The sequence below is a fragment of the Dermacentor albipictus genome, chromosome 3, assembly GCF_038994185.2.
Source record: "Dermacentor albipictus isolate Rhodes 1998 colony chromosome 3, USDA_Dalb.pri_finalv2, whole genome shotgun sequence".
Classification (NCBI taxonomy): Eukaryota; Metazoa; Arthropoda; class Arachnida; order Ixodida; family Ixodidae; genus Dermacentor; species Dermacentor albipictus.
The window spans coordinates 147,154,598-147,180,958 of record NC_091823.1 but is presented as its reverse complement, the minus strand read 5'-3'; the positions used below and the strand labels follow the sequence as shown (position 1 = coordinate 147,180,958).

Below are 26,361 nucleotides of genomic sequence, written 5' to 3'. Positions count from 1 at the left end.
CATTGCCGGATACGCCGCCATTGCCGGCGTATCCCGGCAATGGCGGGATACGTTGCGCGTCATCGACAGGTCTACCGAGGCTCTGTGGAACGTCATCCTGGCGAAGCTGCGCACCGACACTACCCTGAAACGAAGAGCAGCAGAAACACGGACGCCTGGAAGCAGTGTCCATACCAGCGGAGTCGAGGCTCTGCCTCACTCGATCCTGGAGGTTCTACGTCATGGACCGAAATTTGCCGTCGAGCCGAGGACTTCTACACCGGAACTACTGGCAATGGTGCGACGAGTTGCGCGCGCAGGGCCAGAGTCTGAAAGTGCCAGGTGCCTGTCCGACGGAGTCGACGTGGTTGCCCGTTGCAAAATGGGCACGAACCGCCTACCTGTGCGACAAGTGGTGACGTATTTGAAAGAACATTCCCTCTCGTTGCTTACTTCTGACAAGGAGGGGGGCTTCGCTGTGATGCCGAAAGACGTCTACCAATATAAGGCGTTAGAGGCCATAAGTTCTGTTTTTAACAGTCATGAAAAGTCTGTTCTGCGAAAAGCAAAGTCAGCTGCAAAGAAGCTTTGCGGAAATCTCAAACTCGACCGCCTTGTGCGTAGCATCGAAACTAGCAAAAAATCATCCCTTGACATGTTTTTCACTGTAAAAACGCATAAACCTGAGTGGCCCCTGCGGGTTATAGTATCTGAGAAGGGCACTTGGCAGAAAACGATTGCCCTGTTTTTGCAAGAAAAACTAAAGCTACTAACTGTTGACGATCCTTTCCAGGTGAAATCCTCAGACGCTGTAATAAGGTTTTTAAAAGACAATTCTAGCACTGACTTTGCAGCATGCTCTGTAGATGTTAAAGATTTATATTATTCGATCCCCCAACATGAAATTTTGGAGTGTGTGGAAGAATGTATAGATGCACACGGTCAGCGCTTGTGGTGTCTTCCTGTCTCGTCCCTTGTCTATATTTTGCGCTGTTACTAGCAGGATGGAAAACCAACAAGCCCAAGCTGCTATTCTAGCGAAAAACTCGGGTATGCAGCAAACACAGATGCTAGGAAGATTTCTGCTACGGCGCCGGGTCTGCGATGTTCGGAAGACGCGCACTGAGACTCTCGTCCGAGTCCGCTGCCCGACTAATGTCATGACGGCTTGGTCTATGAACTTGTCGATGCTATAGATACTGGCAAGTTCAGTGGAGTGGAAAGGCAATGGTAAGAAGCACATTAAAAAAAAGTATGGCATATGGTCATGTTTGCGTTAGGAATTAATGCGCTGCATTACAAAAAAAAGGAGCAGCGAGAAATGGCACGCTGAGAACACCGATAAACATGCAGTGCGATGCAAGTCGGGAAATAATATTGAAAGGTCAAATAATTTAGAAGAAAAAAAAAGATTGAATCGTCGCGACGGCATATCACAATCCCTAGGCGTCGAAGTCTCTACAGTGAAGTTATTTTTGAACAGCTCTGATAGCACCCACGCAACAATGGTTGCTTGCATACTGTCAAATGCTCATATTCTGCGGCCTAAAGCTCATGGCACGGTGCGAAAACGCGCGTGCGAAGAAAGCGAAACAGTGAGCGGACAAGCATGCAGATGCGCAGTCGGTCGCTGCGAATCTACGCGATCGCTGCATTGAGGCTTCGTTCTATCACGCTCTATTTAGTTATACAAACACTATAAGAACATATTTCACATAGCTTGCTATCGCGTTTATCTACCTTTCACGCAAGAAGCCGGTTCGGGAGACTCCATCGCGGCGACCGCGCGCAGTGGCGTTCACTGTACGTATTCGGTAAGGAGATCGCGTCTGTAAACGATTGTGCGCTTTCAGTTTGCCCAAGATTATTATTTAGAGAGTAAAAAACTTCTCTCGTTTCGAAAGTAATTACAGAAATGTCCGGGAGAGCTCGCGCGTTGTGTTTTCAGTCAGCGCTGGCAGCAAAACCAATGAGGAGCGCGCCGCGTGATCCCTCCTACTACGCCAGCGAGGCGCTTCCGCTAGATGGCGACTCCGTAACTCCTCGCCGCCAATAGCCATGCGCACGGCGGGCTGACATATGCACAGTTCTTATTTTTGAAATTGATTGTGAAATTTTACGGCATATATTTTCTTTCATGCCTAGTATCATTTCTCAAAAAGTTATGTCATACCAAATCTTAGCTGATTCATCTTAGGATCACTTCACCGAAGGACAATTTGAAAGCCAAATCCTTCGGAATTACGGCATCAAGAAATTAGCGCCGATGCATTAGAAAGCCTATTTGTAGTACGAGAAAACGCGCCTTCGACAGAATATATTATGGAAGTAGCAGACCACCTAATGTTCATGTAAAGCCTAGACCCTACGTCTGTGTTTTAAAAAAAGTAAAAGGTAAATGTCCACATACAACGCGTATGTCGTTCCAATTTCTCTTGGCAGCGTTGAAGTTCAAATGAAGCTGATCAAATGGCGCAGTTCGAGAAAAAACCCTCCGTTAGCTCGCTTGAGGGCACCACCTCCACCGTTGACAACCGCAGTCGAAGTGATCGCAGTGTAAGGAGCTTCAACAAAGCAGTGCAACGCGGATACTGGCAGTTATTGGGGTAACTCATTTACGAACTTCCCGTGTCATAAACGCAACAAACAAATCCTCCAGGCGCTCAGTGCGCTGCGCGCCAAAGGAGCGAACGCTGGGACAAGGCCTCCAAGATCTACCACGGCGCGCGTTTCTGAATAAATGCGCGCGGGGGTGAATCTCTGAGGCCATGGTCGGGAGAATATGCTAGCTGTATCAGGCATAGATGCCGCCACTGTCGGCGCCCTTGAGGAGCCGAGAGAAGGAGCGCTGGCATAGGAGGAGGAGAGATATATCGTTAGTTTTAGATCTTTTAGGGGCTTTAGTGCAATAACGATCAGAAGTCCAGGGTAGGTAGCGATGAAGAAGGTCCCCTAGGTGCACGTCAGAGTAGCACCACAGTCAGAAACAGAAAAGGGAGGAAAGCAAAAAAGAGAGGTTGGAATGTAAGAGGTTACATAAACATGCAGGGTGGAAGAGGAAAGGAAAAATGGGCAGATATTGAGGAGCACTTCAAGAGAGAACAAACAGTGGTGTACGTGGTTACAGAAACGCATCTAAAATGCTCGGAACAGCCGCCAGTGATTGAGAATTATATGTTTAGGAAAGGTGCGACTCAACTAAGTCAGAATGAAAGGGAGGGGAAGTCGAGATGCTTATCCATCAGGGAGCCAAACGGAAAAAAAAAGTACATTCAAAATGTCAAGAGCATCCTCGGTTACGATGCAAAATGAAAATATCGCGTAGCTACGTTTGGGTGGATGTCAGATTTTCCTTTTGTCAATTGCTTCTCTCCACCTTGCGGGTTTCTGCAGAACTATTACATCATGCACAACGAAAGGAAAGAACACTTGGCAGGGAATGCCTAAGTGTTGTTATTAGGGGTTTCGGGAATGACACCGAAATTACTTTATTAGGTGACGTGAATGTCCACATTCAGGATCTAGATAACAATGCCTGCAACAACGGCAAGTCAATGGCACATACTTGTAAGAAGCACAGCCTTGTTGTCGGGAATACAGGGCCTGAGTGTGATGGACAGACCACTTGGGAAGTGGAAAACCGGCAATCCACCATTGATAACTGTCTCGTTACGGAAGGAATTTATGATGAGTTGAGAGAAATGGTCATTCACGAGGAAGGGTAAACCAGCATAGGGAATGACCCTAAACGCGTCATTTCGAAAATCGGGTATGTAGTTGGGCAAACGAGCAAGGAGCACAAAATGTAAATAACAGATGCAGTCAGAAGAGTAGAGGAAGCACTTGGCAAGTGGCCAAGAAAGGAGTATGAATATAATGAGCTTCTAAGTAAAACAATGATAGAAATGCGGAAAGAGAAGCAACATGCTCGTTGAAAAGGCGAAAATAAACGGAAAAGCTAGTGGAACAGGGAGATAGGAGAAGTTTTCGCCGAATGACAAAAGGCATCCCGAAAGCACAGGCAGGCAAAAAAGCGCAGTTGCCACGGGATGAAGTAGCCAGAAAATGGGAAGTATACCTGGAGAGAAATTCCGTGGCTCAAATACAGGTTCAAGCAAGAATAAGCAATGAAAGTGAACGTCGGTTGTCAGGAACTCGCGAAGAAAGGAAGGCCGCGGCTGGAATATTTTAGAACAACATAAGCTTATTAGGAAGGAAGTCTGGAACAATCCAACAAGATATCCTGGACAAACACAGAAACTGGAAGGGGACGCGGCATCAAATTACATCCAAAAAATCACAGCCGAATCTTTCTAAGCCAATGAAGACGAAAAAAGAACATGAACGATAACCAGATGGAAAAGGCGCTGGTGCTGGCAAATTTGAACTGGAAGAAAGCCGAAGAGAAAATTCCTAAGCGCACAGCCACAGGGCTAGACGAGGTTGCCGTTAGGCTGATTGATGAACTAGGATCAAATATAAGGAAGCTCTGTTGAAAGCAGTGGAAAGAAAGTTTAAAAGATAGACGAATACGAAACAGTTGGCGACAAAGTAGAATGAATTTAATTCATAAAGGTAGAGGGGAGAAAGACAGAATTCAGTCGTATGGGCCGATGACCGTTGCATCAATAATAAACAGGTTAGCAATGCAGGCTACTAAATTAAAGCTGCAAGCATTTTCAGAGAATAATCGCACATCGGGAAAACTTCTAAATGGCTTCAGAATCCGTAGGCGCCTTGATGATAATTTATTTGTCCTTTATTAACGCGACAGCGTTCAGGAGCGCGTGTCGCAGAAAAGCCGCTGTCGGCGGCATCGGCCGTGAGCGAAAAATATCGGAAGGCAATTCATAAATAAAAACAACTTGCAAGGCGGGCTGGGTGGGAATCCAACCAGGGTCTCCGGAATGTGAGACGCAGACGCTACTACTCAGCCACGAGTTCGATGCTTCAAAGCAGGACAAAAGCGCCTTTAATGAATGTAGTGTTGCCTTAGAAACGTGCCTTAGAAAGGTATACTGCGGTATTTATAGGTAATTATGAGCATGTAAATTACAGAAGTCGCAGTTAAAAGAGTAGCGAAATATGTTTTGGCTACATTTCTTCTCAGCTTAGCGCACACACAGAGCCATCTTGAGGCCAACACAGAACAGCCCGTCCTCGCAATGTACGGCGCTGCCCAGACAGGTGGCGCGCCACTCGCCCGCTTCTCCCGTTTGTCTCGTTTGAGCGCATGGGGAACCAGGACTGGATAGGGGGCGCGTCAAAAAGAGTGCGTTGCACGCCGCCCTGGCGACGAAACGCGGCATACCCCAGCCACTCGACCAGACGACACGTCCGCGGCCGTCTCATAGTTCGCATGTTTCCATTTTCGCGCCGCTTCTTGTGGACAGTTTTCGTAAAGAAGCTAGCGCCACCAAGTGAAGAAATGACGAAAGAAGTTTTTAATCTTTATATATTTTTCACAGTTTGCCGCGGCGAGCACGTACGTTAATTTAATGGTTGCGCAATGTGCCGTTACTATGCTTGTGTGGCAGCCTGCCTCACAAATCTAGCAGCTACGGCGCTAGTCTTGCTGCGCTAAGGTTTCGAAAGTATTAGTTAGCCTGAATACATTCTATACTTCTCTGGTTACACATAAGAGGTTTGATGTTACTTCGCCACATCAGTCAACGGAGAAGAAAGCTTTATCGCATCAGCTGATTCGGGCAAGCAAAGGTATGAGTGCTCCGCTGCTTGATCCGTAACAAGCCTGGCTACATTTAGCACTAAGTACATGACTTCACCAGATGCATCTAAGCGTCCAGTCCTCATCTGCATGAGCATTTTTAAAAACACATAGGCGGCTTAGTCGCGCGTGCACCAGTCTATAGAATGCGCACACAACTCGTATTACAAGGCACTTTCCCTGCCACATGATTCTTGGCAATGAATCGAGACTATTTACCTTTCGTATCGTTGGCTTGGTGCGGTGTCATTGGAAGGAGCTTGGCGGCGGTAATGAGAAGGAAAAATGGTTGATGCATATGCCGGATGGTGCATGCTATCGCTCCTTTTGTTTCCGACGAAATGCCGACTGCAGATTCTGGTGTTTGGTACTGGCTGCCACGGCCGACCGTCTCCACTATCGAATAAACCAAGCACACGCGAAATTCGATTTAGAAACCAGCCCGACACCGCTTTACAGGGCGACAAGACGGGAAATTACTCCGCTCGCCTGACTGCTTGGATACAACGTCACCTCCGTTCTTGTTCGTAGGGTTTACATGGAAAGGCGCAGAAGGATACATCCTCCCTCATTCCGACGTAGTTGTGACACTTGTAAACGAAACAGTACCGTCGGCGTCCTTTTGTTTTCCTTCGACTTTCAGCGCACGCAGCGCCGCTACCAGTAGCAATTTTCGTACGCGGGAGCGGCTGCATTGTGCACGTTTTGACCGCCAGGGTGGCGCTGCAGGCGTCGTGAAAACTCCAGCTCTGGTTTCCCATTGGGGCTGTGCGGGGACCGATGCGAGGATGCGCCAATACCCTTGTGTTTAATAGGTTTTCTCGTTCCTTCCCCTTCCAACTTCCAGCGTGCGTCAGTTGAACCTTCGTGTTTAGGCTCCTCTTTCCGCTCAGAGCGCGATTCCTAGGTGCAGCGTCCGATGCAGAACGCCTCTGACGTGATCACTGCGCCGTAGCCTGTCTGGTGGGAAAGCGTCCCCTGCGATGTGTGCCGTGCTACTGGCGAGGAGTCATGCATCTGCAATGTGCTCCCAAGCGAGATAGAGGACGATCGCATCGAGGCGTCAGCCCCATGATTGCGTCCGCCTTCATGGCGCGTCTCGGCCCCGCTGTCCGGGCCGATCAGGACGTTTTGCTTGCGTAGATCGTTTCTGCCTCCAAGACACCGAGTTCTTTGGTTCATTCCTCTTGCTCAGGCGCACGTTTCGTCTTTGTGTGACTCAAGAGCATGTCAACCGAATGAGGGAGCGGTGCGAACGGGGTGCGATAACGCTATCGCGTTGCATTCTTGAAGGCGAAGCTTAAGCGCCCTCCAAGCTTTTGTCATTGAAATATCCAAAGAAGAAAGAAGACCGCTATATGTGGCTTTTTTAAACATTTCCGGACCGTATGATAACGTAGAGAGCAACATTTTCTAGGATATTCTGGAAGGGGAATGCTTAGGCGACGATTATCTGCTGCTTTTTAGAGATTTACCTAGAAAATACCGTTTGCGTTGAATGGGAAGGGATGAGGAGCGAGGAGAAATTTGATATCAACAAGAGACAGGCAGGGGTGCCCTTTTTACGCACTGCTGATTTTGATATACGTGGTGAAGATGGGGAGGGTGCTAGAAGGTAGTAATATTGGGTTTAATCTCTCATACAAACAGGCGGGTACAGTAGAAGAGCACCAGCTTCCAGGTTTGTTTTATATGGACGCCATTGTGTTGCTAGCTAACAAGCAAAGCGATATTCAACGTTTGGCTAATATCTGTGGACAGGAAGGCGATAATTTAGGTCTGCAATTTAGCGTGAATACCAGGTGTTATGGCATTCTATGAAAACAGTGAAGAGAAGATGTCGACACAGGGCCAGGGAATATTTCGGGTAAACGTATATAAGTACCTTGCTGTAAGAATAAACGAAGGCACTAAATATATGGAAACACAGGAAAAAACACAAACACCAGTGAGGCAGAGAAATGCCGCTGTAATGGAACACAGACCTCAATGTGGATACTATAGGTACGAGGTGCTCCGGGGTATGTGGAAAAGTTCATTTGCTCCACGACTTACAATTGGAAATGCGTTTCTTTGCTTGAAATCAGGCATGCAATTAGGACTCCTTGGCAACCAAAAGTCAGTGGGCCGCCTCACATTGGGCGCTCACGGGAAGACTACAAGTGAAGCTGTGCAGGGTGATAGAGACCGGACAAGTATTGAAAGTAAGACTGATTATGAAGAACCACTGAATAATGTTGAAGAAATTAAATAAACTGGGAGAGTGTTCAGTTATGTATGCAGGAAAGACATCGAATCACAGGGGAGGAAAAGAACTAGGAAGCTTACCAACAAGTATACGGCCTGTAGGGTGAGCAACACAGCAACAAAGAACGTCAAGCGGAAAGTCGGAGAGGCTGAAATAATCTCATGGGTGGCGGCAATGAAAAAAAAAAACCTGTCATGTCTAACTACTTAAGAGGAAAAAACGAAACACGACAGAAACAATTTATGGTAACTCAAAGGGACGCTTCTTTCTTTTCGAAGCGAGGTCAGGATGGCTTTGAACACGCACTTGTAAAGCGAGCTACAACACAGAAGAAGAAGCATGTGCTTGTTTCGGTAAAGCTAAGGAAACGATGGAGCATGTCTTACTTTAATGGGAAGATATCTGTCCAGCGGTCGATCTAGCCACCTCTGGCCTCCTTGAAGCTCTTGGGTTCAGCGATAGCAGGGTGAAAGCAAACATGTCCGGAATAGAGACTAGTAAGAGGCGACTGAAAGATTGATGGAATTAAAGTAGGGAAACGACACAGGAAGGAGGCGTAGAAAAAGAAAGTACATATTTTGCGTTCAGAAACTTTGATGATGGAAGCACTTCGCGTTTCTTTTTATTTCTTGTATTTTTCTGTTTGTAACATAGGACATTAGGCAATAGAATAACAAGAGCTTAGTGGCACAAGCCACCACCCTGTTTCAAAGGCGACGTTCATATCGTCCATCCGTCCATCCACACGTACCTCAGGGGTGAAGTAAAGCCTTTCAGTATATTTTAATGATCCAGGAACTTTATTCATGGCTGCTGGGTTCAGCTTTGACGTACGCGTTATCACACGGTTCTCACGACCGTAATTAAAACCAGACTATTGTTGCGACGCAACAGACGCTTAGAAGGCATGGCGCAAAGGAAGGGGAAAACGGCCATTTGGGCTTGGCACGAGTTGGTTGCCACATCGGTCTCTGGCTGTGCCGCTCTTGCAAATACCTTGTAATCAGTTCCTTTGTTTGTGTCTCTCCACACGCAGCAAGCCACTATTGAACTTCAGCACAGCTCATTCCCAAGTTCCAGCGCTCGTCCTGTCTCCTGTCATTCCATCGTCATTTTGTTCGCGCTGTTATCATTATGAATGTATACCAACTCGCCTAACTTTCCACCCTAATACAGTCATGATGTATGTGCTGTGCTAGGACCGAATCAGACTGGCTACGATCATGTTATCGCTTATGCCAGCTGCCTCCTCTCGCCATCAGAGCGCCACTGTTTTATTACCGACTGGCAATCAACTGCTGTTTGGGCAGTTGCCAAGTTTCGCCCTTGCCTTACGGTCGTGCATTTTCCTTAGTAGCCAGCATCATGCTCTCTGCTGGCTTTCATCCTTGAAGGACCGCAAGGACTGGCTTGGTCCTTGGGCTTTAAACCTCTAAGAGTTTTCATACTCTGTGGTTCACAAGTCCAGACGCTTGCACAAAGACTGTGGACAGTTTGTCGCGTTACCGCGTTGGGAACTCTGACGTACCTGTCATCGAGAATGCCTCTTGTGCTTTCTCCATGTCACCGCGCCTCAGAATGGCCAACGAGCAAGGTCCCGGTGCTTCAATAAAAGCGCTCATCCATCGTTTTGAATCCGCGCTCGACGAAAGCGAAACAACTTTATTTGACCAGGGGGTTCGCGCTTGTAGGTCCCAGGATACCCGCACAACCCCATGCACTACACGTTTGTGAGTGCATGGAGACACTTCTTTACGCTCCTTCGTTCCCCGGGATTGTACTTTGTACGGTCGTAATGCTCATCCCAAAGGCCCGATCTACTCATCATCCCACAACAACTCCATTGCACCGTTCTAAACGAACTTCACGACGCACCCATCGCTGGACAGCTGGACGTATCTCGAACATGCGACAGAGTACGTCGCCGCTTCTTCTGACCTGGTCTGGCACGTTCTGTGCGACGTTACGTCACAGCTTGTGAGCCATCTCAACACCGAAAAAAAGCATCCCTGCTTCCAGTTGGCTACCTGCGTCCACTTGAAATCCCAGTAAAGCCATTCAGTCGTATCGGCTTGTACTCCCTGGGTTCTTTTCCGGTATATGCGTCGGCGAAAAGATGTGTTGCTGTGCCGGTTGACTGCACGATCAGAAAGGCCCTTACGTGCGCTCTCCCATTCAGCTGCGCAACGGATGTGGCAAAATTCCTGTTACACGACCTCATCTTGATGCATGAGGCTCCACGTCAACTGCTCAAAGACCGTGGCCGTATCATTTTGTTCAAGGTCATCGATTACAGCATGCGCGTAGGCGCTATCGAGCATCAGCTTACGAATTCCTACCATCCACAAGCCAAAGGCTAACGGCGCGATTGAACCGCTCCTTACAGACATGACGGCGAAATAAGTTTCCGCCAGTCACCGCAATTGGCACCTCGCTCTACCTTACATTACCTTCGCCTATTATTGTTATTGCCTTGACATTGCGGGCTATTCTCCGTCCTACCTCTTGTATGGCCATGAACCAACGCTACAGGTACACACCTTGCTACCATGGATTACGACCTCGACATGTCAATATGCCCTTGATGCCGTCGCTCACGCTGACCATGTTTGACAACTTGCACGCGCTCACCTATCAGTGTTACAAGAGAACCAGAAACGTCGGTATGACCTCTGTAACTGACATTAACGTACTAGTGCTGCTTTGGCTGCATTCCAGTCGAGTAGGCCTTTGCGAGAAACTCCTGTCCTGTTACAAAGGCCCATATCGCTTGGTTCGCGAAGTCACTGATGTCAACTACGAAATCGTTCCAGCCAGCCTCGCAGCGCCCTGCGCTCAGACCGCCAGTGATATCGTCCACGTCGCCAGGCTCAACAGCTCTCTGCTGCCCACAGACATCTAACGGCACTGGGACGCCAACGATTGTCTTGAGACGCAATAGACATTGAAGCTACATGGCGCAAATGAAGACGAATACGGGCATCTGTGCTTGGCTCGAGCTGGTTTTCAGCTTGGTCTGCGCTGCACTGCTCTTGTAAATACCTTGTAATTAGTTCCTTTCTTTGTGTCTCTCCGCACGTAAAATTATGAAACATTGCTATGTGTTCAAAAAACACAAAATCATAGAAATAATTTTGTAGCTCGTATGAAGGAACCTAGTAATGAAGTTTTTTCGGTTTGGTAAAGTGCAGCGTTATTTTAAACGTGTCAATGGTGATCTGACGCCAGTACGTAGTTCTTCTGAAGCCCTGTGAAGCCGAGAACAGCTTGAAGTAAACCAAACTGTTGCATTCAGATTCCTGAAACGACACACGGCCATGTGTGAGGCCAGGTGGTGGGGGATTTGAAATTAAGTACACGAGCGTTCTTGCCTCCGCTCCCATGCAACTGATGCGGTCATGGAAGGTAAACGAAGCCACAACATCGTGTTCCGCAGAAGTACACATTGAGCCATCACGACAGGTAAGATTCGATCGGAGTGCTGAGGCTTTCGCTCGGAGTGAAATATCCTACTTCTATAAGCCCTGATTTATCGTGTGTATTAAGATAAAGATTACTACGAAAAAAAAAACATCCACTGCATTTAATGATGTGGCTGACATCAATCTGCTATTTTACCAAGAAGCGAACTTAACGTTCCTGCAGAGTTCTGGTGCGAGTGTCGCAGTACGATTCTTTGACGCACGCGCATGCTTTCAAATAGAAGATCTTATGGAGTGTTAATCGGGTGCTGTTACTCTGTGTCGCACAAGCACAATACGTGGCATCCATTAAGCCTAGACTGGTTTGAGTATCGTGACGCGCAAAAAGCGACGACTTTGAAACACACGTCGACAGGACGGGTGTCCGTCATGTCGACGTGTACAAAGGTCTAGCCAACTAGCTCAAACAAAAGCTCTGCTTCAACCTTGCGCTGCCGGATTCAGCAACTGTGTGGCGCAGTACACACGTCTGACTAGTGCAAGAACCTCGACGTCATCGGTGTTTGCGCAGGCTTAAATTAGCAGCTTGGTCTTCTGATGTCAGCAACAATGCCAGACTTCTTTTGCTACACGGCGCAGATGGTGGCTTCAGAAATCCTGGCGCACTGGTGCTTGATGAACCTTTGCTACGTTTATATCAATTTTCACAGGTGCAAATCTGCAGATCTATAAGAGAGGTGACACCTTCTTTCTGCCAACTTTTCTACTAAATATGTTAGTACCCACAATTGTTGCCATCCTTATACTTGCCGCTGAGATTCTGTTCAACAAGAAAAGAACCATGATTTTTGGAAGGAAAAAAATCTCTTGCATCTCTTGCGCTGAAGCATTGGTCACCAGCACTGGCCCTCTAGCTGGTGGAACACACTGCAGAAAGCAGTGTAGTTACGGTACTTCTGTTCAATAGCCTGAAATGTCGTTCCTCTGCCCCGACAGGCCTGCTCGACCCGAGGATTCAACAGTCCGTTCTACAGCGACGCAACCTATGAAGCCCCTTTCGCGTATGACAGGCAGCAGAACTGGCTGTTTACATATGATAGCGCCATTTCGCTTCGACTTAAGGTGAGAAATTTGTCCATGACGTCAAGGGTTGTCTTTTCTCAGTTATATTTCTCTATTGTATGGGCGCACGTGCCCATGAGCGTCTATGAGAGTGTGGTGTGTGTTTGTGTAAGCGGAAGTAACCTGGAACGATGCGCCCAAAACCATGACTATGATGTGTTCGTGGCAATTATGACTGTTTGGTAAAGTGAATACAGTTCTATGGTAAGAATCGGACCGTGAAAAAAAAAATATTAGTAGCGTTTACGTCATCTTCTAAGGTTCAGTCAGTTGCTCAGTTTGTCATGCATTCTTCCAACAAAGCACATGAGGGAATAAAGTAGGAGCATCTAACATTGTATCATGTACCAGCACAACTGCTTGCACCCAGGCAATGTTTAGGAGGAGGCTTTAGGGCTGAGGTTTCCACTTGAGTATATGTGAACGAAGAAATCGTTCCGTGCGATGGGCTCCGTCGACTACGGCCGCTCGAGCACAAGTTGGATTCGACGGTCTTGGTTTCTAGCTGGAATCAACAGCACTCGAGGAACGGACACCGAGAAATTTTCGAAAGGTTGGCCCTCGTTTTAACACGATTCTGAGACTTTGAAGTGTTCGACGCGCTGTATGGTGAGCTAAGCCTAAGGTTCCACATAGCGGCGAGAAGCCACCGCCTCTGGCGGAGGCTCAGCTCGGAGACTACGATGGAGACCGTAGAAGCTACGGAGATCGATCCCGAAAAATTGAACGTGCCAGGGCAATGGTGCGTTAGAAAGAAGAAAGGGAAAGCGGGCCCCCTAGTGAACAGCGAGGCATGCCATGTGGAATGGCAGCAAGCGGCCCAGAAGCTCTCAGGGAGGAAGATGGCGGCTAAGTCGATTGAAAGGCAATTTGCCCGATTGGAAAGCCCTGCTGCGGTGCGAGGACCCTACTCCACAGCAACACACCATCCGCCTTGCGGAAGAAGCCACGAAGAGTAAAGACCTCTTTGCTCGCTTATAATCGCGGTGGTCCCGGCCCCCGTCCCCAAGGCCTGTGTGCCGGGAATGGGGAGTAGGGTGCCTCCTTATCCGGCGGTACAATAATGTTGCTATCATCATCATCAACAGTACCTAAAATAAACGTAAGTTGGACGAAATTCCTGCAACTTTTGCCAAACCCATCTTAGCATTGTAATAGTTTCACTTAGGCTATAAATTGATATATCAAACTTCCCTGCTTCGGCGCCTCAAAAGATGCAGTTTACAGAGAGGCGATGTCTGTATTTATAGCAGAATTACGGATTTGTAAACTTCATGCTTCTATTTTTAAAGTTACCAATTTTCTCCTATTGTCCTCAAATATTTAGACAATAGACCGAAATTCAGCTTGATTGATTCGCTATAACTTATCTTGCTCTCTCAAATGCAACACATTTAATTTAAATCATTACAGCGGTCCCCTCATAGGACTTCTTTACATTCATTTGCTGCTCATTCATTGCTACTAATACCGGTCTTTAAATAAAAATTTGTTGTGTTTATTATTAACTCACCCAGAAACATACTCTTCTCATTGCAATTAGTATTATAGAATAGTGTTAGCACGGCGCTGTGGTTGAGTGTTACCTTCCCTGCGATCAGTTATTTTGTACGTGCTGCCAAACGCTCCACTCCAACCACCGTGTGAATGTACGGTGAGGATTAGCGTGGGCGCAGTGTGCTGGCAGATTGCGAATGGACCGCGACTGTAACTGCAAATATATTCTCACCCAAGCACCCTGCTCTAATTGTCTACGACGCCGAATGGCGATTACAGCTGCGCCGTTGTGTGCTAAGCAGGACGGAGGAAACGCATAAAAAAGAAGCATCACGGAATGTTGGACCAATATTTGGTGACGATCCATTTCACTTTGCTTTGTTCTTGTCATCAGTTCCGCAGAGTGCACAATCACAGCAATAATGCAGATCTCGCGGCGTCTGAGCCGATGACGCCAATGACCATGGGTGCAAAAATGGGAAAATTGCTTGGATCGTTTCAATATGAGGCCCTGTTTAAAAATTTGTTGAGCCACGCTAAAAGTGCAGAAAAACAGCAACACGCTACAACGCTGGGCTAGCTGGTTCATTGTAGAAGGTTTGGGAAACCACGAAAAAAGAAAACAATGAAAAGGGGGATGTCCGCGCCGAAGTCATGTCTTTTGTAGTCTTTGCCCACGTTTTTCTGATCTGTCTTTCGAGCTCTACAGGCGAAGGAAACCTGTAAGTCGAGGTCACTATGCCTGCCGAAAGGGGTGGGCTCTATGTATAACGAGAATGTATAACGAGCACTGCAAGATCAGACACACTTAAGACTACATTTTGTAATGAGTCCATTTAATTTTCTTTGTACTTAATCCAGTTAACTCCTTCAGCCATTTCACTTGGGGTAGGTCGTCGCCATCGTAGGCCATCGTAGGCCATCGTAGGCCATCGCTATCACTATTGGACACTAGGCATGACGAATAATATGCATGAATTGAGACTGGACAATGACGTGGATCGTTATAAGGTATGCCCCTACAGGTTCACAAGTGGTAGTTTATTTGGAGTGTGCTTGACGCAAACCAGGGAGGAGTTCGTAAACAGTTAAGCACAGAAGCTTAGTGACTGGGACTAGCGACGTGAAAAGAAATGAAATTCCGGCAGAATACATCTTTCGACGATTGCCGAAAATAACGCAATTCGCATTCCAGCGGTGTAGCAACGAACCGTGTTGCTGAAGGTACCTTTATTTGATGCTTATACAGGAATAGAATTCGGTTGAGGGAGTTCATCGCATTTAATGCACGCATGCGCTACACCGGCACCACAGGCTGTAATGCGCACACTTCCACACGCCACAAATATAGCGTCACTAAACGCGCCCTCCCTGCGCCAGCCTGTTTCTTTCTTTATATGAATATGCGCATAGAATTAGGGCTCGGCGTATCTGACTACAAATGAACCATGGCGCGATTACGTAGGCGCCCAGTGCAGGTGTGAAACGTTGTGTTGTTAGCTAGATGACCACTTCTATTTTACTTTCATTAGTCTGACGGGCACCTATGGAGTTCGCTCGTAGCAACTGAAGAGCGACATGAGAGAGGTCCGAAAGCAGCAGTCCAAGAAAGCGCCTGAAGTATCCAAGAACAGTAAGTGCAGCAAAAATGGACTACAGCGGTCGCAGGGAAAAAGGATGTAACTGCCGAAAGTCAGCGCCAGCACTAGGGCGCAGTTAAACTGGCGCAGGAACTAATCATAAGGAGATGGAGGGTTTTTTAAGGTGGAATAGCGCTTCGTGAAGAGTTAGCTGAGTAGCAACAAAGGCCATGCGGAGAATGCACAAATTCGTGGAGGAAAATGATTTCTCTCTGTGTGTGGGTCCCTTTCTCTATGTGTCGAAAGTATTGGACTCGTAGAGCAAAATAACTACGAAAATTAGACATCACTACACAGCAGGCATGGAATTGTCCGAGCTTATATTCGGATAACAAAATGGATGGAGGCGTGGCACAGTTTTCTCTTTACGTCTGCGTCGTGTATGACAGGGAAGTGCCCTCTTTGTCTGGCTGATTGGAAGGAGCGCAACGCACTCTGTTCAACTAGAAGTTCCCCGGAATCTAGAGCAGCGATCTGTCCCGCTCGTCATTTCCGCCTTCACAACGACAAAATGCTCAATCAGGTCGTGATGGTTTCCATCCAAGAGCACAAACCCACTGCGGGTAGTTTGCTATATAGGGGGAGGGAAATCTCCTATCAAAGCAAACTAGCTCTTTGAGGTGAGTGCCGCCTGTTCATGAACATGGTTCCCATACTATGGCGCATACCTACAATGAAGGACCGGCCATGAAGCGTTCAGGCGTGCTGATTATGATCATGATTTCCATACTACGGCACTTGTCTGCAATGGGGGATTGACCAAAAGGCGGACGGTTTATATCGTACAAACGCCAACCAGCTCTTTGGAATGATTTCCATGCGTTGACGATTATGATGCCTTTCACACTATGACAAGCACCCACAAGGCAATGGGCCAAGAAGCGTGCTTGCATGTTGATTATAAGGATGATTTGCATACTTTGGTGCGTGCACCCAGTGAGGCATCGGCGAAGAAGCCGCTGGCTCATTTTTTTACCTTCTGTTCTCTCTCACTCTTCTTCTTTATTTTATTAATTATTGACTTGGATATGTTTGATTTTGACCTTTTCTTTTTTGTATTGTTTTTTGTATTTTTTTTAAATTCAGGTATGTGTGTTTTGCCTCCGTATCTACCTTCGCCCCCTCCTGTCTGCAGTGTACAACTGTACCTTCAGAATAAAATAAATCATCAAGTGGCTAAGTGACCACAACCACCCAGACCCTCCCCGTGGTGCATACCTTGTCTTACATTCTTTAAAGAGTTCGTCCTCGGCATTTTAAGAATGACAGCTAATAAACAAATGAAATGAAACAAAACACCGACAGCGCATGCCTTTTGCGTTTTTGTGACATGGCCATGCCTCAACTACGTCCCGACGTGGCCGGCGTTAGGGGCATTCAAGACTGCAGCAGCATCAGTAGCAGCGGAAAGTCGAAGAAAGAGGCAAAAAAAGCTTCAATTTAAAATTAGTAATTCAAAGTCATCATAAGGACTGTTGCAGCGCGCAGCACGAGTGCGTGAGAGCGCGCGCGCCAGTATCTTCTGCACTAAAGACGCAGCAATGAAAGGAGCAAATTTATAGGCTTTCATTAACCACTTAACATACATCACGAGATCGGCATTGGATATGCAATAATAATAATAATAATAATAATAATAATAATAATAATAATAATAATAATAATAATAATAATAATAATAATAATATTGTTTATTGCCACACAATATACAAAACAACACAAGCAGGCCGGTCTAAGCCTTAGTTGGCTTGTAGGACCGTGCCAATGAATATCATAGACAAGGCAAAAGATGTACAAAAATTGATGAGAGATGAATAAAAGAAAAAAAAACAAAAAAATGAAAGGCAAAAAATTAAGAAGAACAAGATAACATTTGTTTACCTATACATGTAACAAAAATTGAGGAGGTAAATAATGCGATGCAAAAAAAAAGCAATGTACAAGAGGGTAATTTTACTCTAGTTGTTTTAAGATGTGTTTGAGCGTTCTTTTTGATGTCGCGTTAAATAACTCTTCTGGTAGTTTGTTAAATATGTCAGGCACATAAGCACAGCGTCTGGCCGCGCCATACCTTGTGGCTGAACGTGGAACAACATAACGGACATGTTTTCTTAGCTCCCTTGCGGCGGCACGTTTTTGTTTGAAATCGGAATTCCAGAAATGTTTAACGACAACTGTTTCTATAAGTAATGAATGGAAGTTTGGTAGCCCAAGTTCACGGAAGATGTTTGCAGATGTTACTATTGGGGAATTGTACGCAACGTTTTTAAGAATGTTTTTTAGAATCCGGTCAACCCTGCATCTCCAACGATCCGAGCAAAAGCCAAAGACTGTAATGCCATACCTTAATACACTGTAACCTATTGCCTGTGCTATAATCTTTTTTACAGCCAAGGGTGCAATACTTTTGATATTAAATAACAGCCAGGCTACTGACCTCAGTTTCGAACAAATAAGTGATAAGTGATGTTGCCACGATAAATTACTATCGAAATAGATTCCGAGATATTTCACACAATCCACGTATGGAATAGGTGCGCATTTACAATGAACACAGTCTGACTCATGCAAGTAGAGAGGCAAGTTAATAACAGTAGTCTTGAGTGGGGAGCGAAAACAAACAAGTTTTGTTTTTTGGGCATTTACAACAATTCCATTATTAGAGAACCAAAGCATTGCCTTGTGCACGTCATTTTGCAACATTTCAGTGGATGTTTTATAAGAAAGGTGTTTCGCTAATAATACAGTGTCGTCAGCATACTGGAATACTGAACATTTCGAAATTGCCAAGGGGAAGTCGTTAACAAAGATATTAAACAACAATGGCGACAAAATGGACCCCTGAGGAACTCCAGCTTTTACCGACAGCTTAGAACTAAATATGCCCTTATCATCAGTAGAGACCACCTGAAATCTGTTGCTCAAATAATTTTCGAGAACTTTGTAAAAAGGCCCACGAAATCCCCAAAAATGCAGTTTACTTAACAAGATTTGAGGATTCAGAGTGTCAAACGCTTTCGCTACATCTAAAAATAGCGCACATGTGAAAAGATTCTGATCAAATGCCGAAAACAGTTCATCTGAAAATTCCTCAAGCAGTGCCACAGTACCACGCCCTAAAACAAAGCCAAACTGTCGATTGGTCAGGATAGAAAATTTGTTAAGAAAAGAAGACATAGTGTGGAAAAGAAATTTTTCTAAGACCTGAGCAATAATCGGCAATATTGAAATTGGCCGATAGTTTTCAATACTATCTTTCTTCCCTGACTTGTGTAATGGTACAATAACTGCAGTTTTTAAGCATTCTGGAATTTCGTCGCCTTCCAGAAAACCATTCAGTATATGAAGGATAATATCTGACAGCGCATTGAAATTCCTTCTGATGGTGTGTAAAGAAATTCCATCATATCCAGTGGGCTTGTTAGGACGGAAACTGAAAATAATTGCCTCCAGATCACCCTTCAAAATTTTCGGAAGAAAAGCCGACGCAGATACGGAATGTCCTAACGGTGAAGTGCTTGTATATGGAGAAAGGGCCCTTTGGGACGCTTTAACAAAGTGCCTGTTGAAAGCATCAGCCACTTCTGTGGGAGGTTGTTGAAAAAAACCGAAAATAGAACGGCTATTCGAACTCACTCCTCTGAGATGATTTACCAAAGACCAAGTTTTGCTTGCATTATTTGAAGATTGTTGGAATTTATAAAAAAAGTAACGGCGTTTGGCGCCACGCAGAAGAGCAACAACTCTATTTCTTGCCGACTTGTATTCTAATCGCAGTCTTTGATTTCTGGGATTTCTTTTGCAGCGTTTCCACAAGTTGTCTCGATACGAAATGGAAGCAAGAATTTCCGTGTTCATCCAGCAGTGACCCTTCCTTATCGGCTTAGCTATCAGCCGTGTGCAACGCAATTCAAAATTTTTCATTTGCATGCAGAACCTTTCATACACTTTGGCCGAAGTATCTTCTTTGGCTAAGGATGACCAGTCAAACGAAACGATAAGGTTATCAAGCTTGGATTGATTAACAGTAGGGACAAGGCATTTACGCTGCCCAGATCCAGTTTCAACCGATAACGTTCTAGACGCGTCTGGTAGAACTAGACGACATGCTACGAAATAGTGGTCCGCCATGCGTTGTAGAATAGTACATGACCTAAATGAACAGCAGGGAGCTCTGACCGCTATGTGATCTAAACAAGAATGCACTAGGCTATTATTAACTAATTCCGCTCTAGTAGGAGCTGCGATTGTACATTCTAGACCATAAGCGGACAACGTAGATAAATAATCACAAACAGTCACTTTTTCAGGGCATAAAATATTGATATTCAAGTCTCCGATCAAGCAAAATTGGTCCACTGAGCTCCACTGCCGCAGAGCTTCTTCAAGCTCAACAAGAAAACGTGACAGGCTGCATGAGGGTGGTCGATATATCGATAATATATGGACAGAAAATGACCTTTTACAAAGTTTAACCATCATAGATTCGGCATGTACAAAAGATGCATCAATAGAAGAAACTTCACAGTTGTCGTTTACATAGAGAGCAATGCCCCCGCCACGACGCCCGCTTCGTGTAACAAAATGTGCGGAAAAGCCCTGTAATGTAAACGTATCAAGACAAGCCTGGGAAACATTGATTTCTGTAATCACAAATGCGTCTACAAAGTTAGCTGCCGATTCAGCCTGAAATTTAAATTCGTCCCAGTATTTACGAATACTTCGAATATTAACGCTCATAATGGTAAAATCTTCATCAGAGCTGCACAGAAATTCTGTTTTAAATGAACTGAAGTCTGGTAGTTCACTGAAAGAAAAAGGCATGTTGGCTAAGCAATGTTTTCCAGGTCTGCTTGTTTACCAATTCGAACAAGAGACGCTGTTTCATTCTTTTTCACGAAGATCTTGCCTCCTTTCGTCCAACAAAACTGATAACCCTCCTCTTTTGCCTTCGTTCTCGCTTTCCAGAAGAGATCACGGTTAACTTTGGTCAAGTTATCATTGAAGTAGATCTTTGGAAAAGATGCACTTTCACGTAGTTTCTTCAGCTTTCCCTGCGCCTCAAGCCATTTTTCCTTCCAAATTACAGATTTAAAGCGCACCAAGACCACAGGTGTACCACTGATTTTGACTTTTAAGCGGTGTACGGCTGCAATATCGTCAGATGAAAACCCCGAGAGGTCCAGATTTTCTGCCATTTGCGTGATGGTTTGTGTTAGGCTTTCATTACTTTTCACTGGCAAACCGTGGATCTCAAGATTCTTTAGTCTGCTGTACTGCTCACTTTCATTTTGCTTTTCTTCTAGCTTTTGTATTACTGCTGCCTGAGTTACCACTGTTGTTTTCAGAGCTTCCAGTTTAGCGCAATCAGACATTTGACGTTCCTGAATGTCCTTTTGTTGTTTCCAAACAGAATCATACTTCTCAGAAAAAAACGACACCGATCCTTCGAGTTCCTTAACTGTTTTCGATACAGCCGTGAACTCTTCCCGCAGTAGTAGGAGAGAATCAACCTTCTTATGCAGAATCGGCAATGATTGCAAACTTTTTCGGATTTCCCTTAGCTCATCCAACAGTGATGACTCAGAACCACTGTTATCCTCCAGTTCAGCCTCTGTGCCGCTGTTTAGTTTCTTGTTACTTCTGCACGTTTTACAGACCCAGCATTCCCCATAGTAGTGAAAGTGTTAGCTGCTATTCCAGAACATGAGTGTCCTAGATGATATGAATATTTGCATTGAGCACACACCATTATTTTTCCATCAGTAGGCAGAGCCTTATGACAGGAAATAATAATAATAATAATAATAATAATAATAATAATAATAATAATAATAATAATAATAATAATAATAATAATAATAATAATATACATATTCTACCCCATTTTACAGTGAAGCCGTTACCCCCTCATTGGTGGGCATTTTTTCGTGGTGGCTATGGCCTTGGCTATGCTGAGCACGAGGTCGCGGGATCGAATCCCGGCCACGGCGGCCGCATTTAATCATCATCCTCATCAGCCTGGTTACGCCCCCTGCAGGGCAAAATCCTCTCCCTTGCTTGTCCAACAACCATGGTCGTGTCTAATTGTGGCCGTGTCGTCCCTGCAAACTTCTTAATCTCATCCGCCCACCAAACTTTCTGCCGCCCCCTGCTACGCTTCCCTTCCCTTGGAATCCAGTCCGTAATCCTTAATGACAATCGCTTGTCTTCCCTCCTCATTACATGCCCTGCCCACGCTCATTTCTTTTTCTTGATTTCAACTAAGGTGTCATTAACTCGCGTTTGTTCCCTCACCCAATCTGCTCTTTTCTTATTCCTTAGCGTTACACTTATCATTCTTCTTTCCATAGCTCGTTGCGTCGTCCTGAATTTAAGTAGAACCCACTTAGTAAGCCTCCAGGTTTCTGCCCCATACGTGACTGCTGGTAAGACACAGCTGTTATATACTTTTCTCTTGAGGGATAATGGCAACCTGCTGTTCATGGTCTGAGAATGCCTGCCAAACGCACCCCAGCCCACTCTTATACTTCTGATTGTTTCAGTCTCATGATCTGGATCCGCAGTCACTACCTGTCCTAAATAGACATATTCCTTTACAACTTCCAGTGCCTCGCTGCCTGTCGTAAACTGCTGTTCTCTTCCGAGGCTGTTAAACATTACTTCAGTTTTCTGCAGATTAATTTTAGACCCACCCTTTGGCTTTGCCTCTCCAGGTCAGTGAGCATGCATTGCAGTTGGTACCCTGAGTTTCCAAGCAAGGCAATAACATCTGCGAATCGCAAGTTACTAAGGTATTCTACATTATCTCTTATCCCCAATTCTGCCCAATCCATGCGCTTCCCAATCTATGGCCGAAATTCGATGGGGGCCAAATGCGAAAACACCCGTGTACTTAGATTTAGGTGCACGTTAACGAACTCCAGGCAGTCGAAAATACCGGAGTCGTCTACTACGGCGTGCCTCATAATCAGAAAATGGGTTTGGCAGGTAAAACTCCATAATATAATTTTTAATTTTTTCGCGTCCATGTCCGTTGTCAAGAAATGTGGGCCGATCGCGGAGCTTGTGCAATACCGGGCCGACCCGCGGCGAAGCTGAAGCAGGCTTTGTGCTTTGGAATCGCGCATACAACATACAGAACAGCATTCGTTTCCATAAAGAACAAGCGCAGAACAAGCATCCAAACCATATAATTGATGCTCCTGTTAAAATGCGAAGCGCGTGGCGCTCCCCGCGTACATTTTCCCTGTAAAGATTATACGGCTGCACAGTGTGCTGCGGTGACCGCAGCTTGCCACTGGGGGAGTGACGTCACTAGCCTTTCGCATATGAAACAACCAGCCTAGCAACTGATTTCATTGTTGTTGTAGAACTGCTACGGGGAGGCAGCGCTCAGTTAGGGCTCCCGTGGAGCCGCGTGAATACGAGGTGCGGCAGTGGGAAAAAAAAGTGACAATGAGATCAGTGGCAGCAGGCTTTCAAAATTGTCATTACTCCCATTACTACCATTACTATAAATTTCTATTGCTACGATTAATTTAAAGCAATCAAGCATTGCATGCGCCCCTAAGCGTGGTTTTCAACAGCTTCACTGGACGTCCACTCTCGCAGGGCCAGGATGCCGATTCAATTTTGATAATGTCAGAGGAAGAACACTCTCACAAAGCCATTCAATAAGAACTGTTGCCGTCGACCTAATGAACACGTCTGTTTGATAAGTGTTTATTGTGTTAGCTGCTTAGCTAACGTAATCACTAAGACAATGGGTTGCTTTAGTTCAGCAGAATATTTATTAGTGCTTTGTGTAAGACACAACCGCTCTGTTTCTTGAGCTTTAATACTAGAAGGGGTGGACATTTATTGCAGGAAAACTCAAAATACGCGACTGACTAATTAAAACTAACTAATTAACATTCTAACTCGCTTCCTTAGGACACATATTGCGTTTCATGATTTGGATCCGTTGGTCATGCGGGACAAATTATCTTTGCACGTATTGTGAGGCTGGTATCAGCTTCGAGGCACGAGTTCACTAATTTTCTACCATGAGGCGTTGGAACTTCATTAGAGACGAACTGGAACCATATTGTTCCAGTTCATTTTTTTTGCATGGCTAATCAACTTATATTGTCAGAAAATAGACCTTATGAAAGTAGATATTCCCGTAAGATTGATGGCGATTACCGCATAACTGCTGCTAGCTTTAAAATTCTTTCCAAATTGACGTGCATTGGCAACTCCCCGGCTTCAATTCACCATGATCAATATGCGCTTCCATGTATTAATGAAATTATTAGTCCAAGTGATTTAGGCAAACTTGGTTCGTTATTTGATGTGCACTTGAATTCCTGTTGCAAGTAATGTTCGCCTCTCTGAGTAATGCAGCTTCATCCATTAAGAGCCCAAGGAAAACCACCTGCCAAACTTAATTTATGTACGGTACGCAATTATTTTTTTCATATTGTAATTGCATTTCTAAATTTTATGGCTTTCGCTGTAATATTTAGAAATCTGGAGGACGCTCACGCTTTGCCTTTATGAGTGGAACGCGATGCCATTCAAAGATCCCTCACCTCTTCTCACGCTTCCAAGCAACTGCAGCTTAGGTAGCCGTAATTTTTACCAGGAAACGCTAGCGGCGAACGCTGCGCATCAAGGCGAGCTTTCTCGTAAAAATGCCGCCTCTTGCGTGAGCTGATCCTGGAGGTAGTGCACAGCCATATCAAGAAAATTGCACCATTTTAAGGTTTCTGGTATTGTTTACCACTTTACACATTTAAGTGTGAGGAAATTTATCATGACAGACATGCGCTGTCGGCGTTTTGATTCGTGACATTTGTTTCACGGCAGTCATTCTCGAAATTGCGAGGAATTACTTTGTTAAGGAGAAATGCGAAGGCTGTGGGATCATTCCCCACCTACGGGAAGTTGTTTTTTTCATCCACTTTCATTTCCATTAATTTATCGTTTATTTATTTCATTTATTAAGCACAAGCAATTTCCCCTATGTTGTCCTTGGTCTCAGTGCTTGTTGGCTTCTCGTGATTTGCCAAGAATGTAAGACAAGGTATCAGCAACTTTTGTGATGGAATGTCGCGACAATATAACCAGCATATACCAGGTGTCATATAGCAAGGCATTTCATATACATATATCTAAACATATACAAAAAGTTTCGCACACGGGAAGCCGACGAGACAGCGGATTTCTTGGGACACGGTGCCCTTAACGCTATCTTATAGAAAACGAAAGAGAAAGGAAGAGATAAAAGACGTGGGCCTTCACAGGGGAAACTCGGTGGATGTCATCAGAAGCTTCCCGTGGTTTGGAACATAAAAGAAAAAGGCCTAATTTGAATGGTCAAATGAAGCATTATGGAAGCCCGTTTAGCCCTTTCGTGGCAAGATGGTAATTTAGGAGGCCATTCACTGTTTGAAAGGTGTTTGCAACATTCAAGTGTGTGGCATTCTTTCAGCACGCAGCTGAAAATAGCTGTCATGTTGTTTTCCCAAATGCACCCCATGCTAATATAACAATTGATACAAATGAGCACGTGATAGTTTACGACAGATGAAGTTGCACGAGCGTAGAGCATTCGGCAGTTCAATGTTCGTTGAAATATTGAACACATAATGGTGGCCTATCTTGTAAAGGCATTTGATTTCCTGCACTATAATTTGTTGCATGGTATGTACCGGCGACAATTTTGCTACACGTTCCTGACATATTGCGAGAAGGTACCTGCCTCTAGCTGGTTCCGGAATGCGGGTTGCCCTCTTTAATGCCACGGCTCCTGTTGTCTTGCAGCGGACCATACTCTTTACATCATCTTTGGCAGTTCTCCTTTTCTCCCAGTCTGCAATTAAATCAAGTATAAGGCATCTATAGTTATACGAGCCTTCATGAAAAAAATATTTTTGGTCATTTACAAGAATTTAGTATACCATTGTTTGGTTTTTTATTGAATGTTAAGACAAGACTATTGTCATTATTGTCAGTGCCGAAAAAAGAACCTGAAAAAATAATACCTATCATGTGTTCGATATTCTATTTTTGTGTCTGCCACCATCTAAGGAGTTATTTTAGCCCATGAAAAACATTTTGCAGCAGTATTGGTCCGACATTATCATATCTGCGTTGACGTAGTAGTTCTGCGAAAACCCCCAAGGTGGAGAGAATTAATAAGGGGAAATGAGACGTCCACCGAAATGTTGCTAAGTGCTCCGAAAGGAACCCATGCGGGTCCCTCTAAAGAAAAGCCTCGCAGTGGAAGAAAGATTCGTCCTGGTCAGGGACTTGAACCCGGGGCCACCGCCTTTCCGGAGCAGCCAATGGGTTTTCTTTGTAGCTCTTAGCTATGATTGGGTAGGCGTCTCATTTACCCTTATTAATTACTTCTCTCCATCTTGCGGGTTCCCACAGTACTATTACGTCAAACTCTTGTCTTTGCCTCGAGTTGTTGAAAAATTCGACTTCGCCCTGCCATCTGCTATCCACCTAGTTAGCTCAGGAGGTAGAGTGGCTGTGCAGAAAAGGCGGTGGTCCCGGGTTCGAGTCCCGAACCGGGACGAATTTTTCTTGAACTGCGCCGCTTTTCCTTAGAGAAACCCTTATGGGGTTTCCTTTGTAGCACTCAGCTACGTTTGGGTGGACGTCTCATTTCCCCTTATTATTATCTGAGTTGAGTACAAGGAAATTTTTCCTGTATACACATAGGTCCAG

General features: G+C 45.2%; 1 protein-coding gene and 1 long non-coding RNA gene across 2 annotated transcripts in view; one reads left to right on the top strand and one right to left on the bottom strand.

Annotated features, from left to right (window-relative positions):
• LOC135896670 (uncharacterized) overlaps positions 1–26,361 on the bottom strand; it is a 94,415-nt gene that overhangs the window by 61,872 nt on the left and 6,182 nt on the right. The window lies entirely within an intron of this gene.
• LOC135896669 (uncharacterized) overlaps positions 1–26,361 on the top strand; it is a 132,433-nt gene that overhangs the window by 104,533 nt on the left and 1,539 nt on the right. Inside the window, exon 15 of the mRNA XM_065425155.2 lies at positions 12,374–12,499. Coding sequence (XP_065281227.1) covers positions 12,374–12,499 — 126 coding nt within the window. The remainder of the gene's footprint in view (positions 1–12,373; positions 12,500–26,361) is intronic.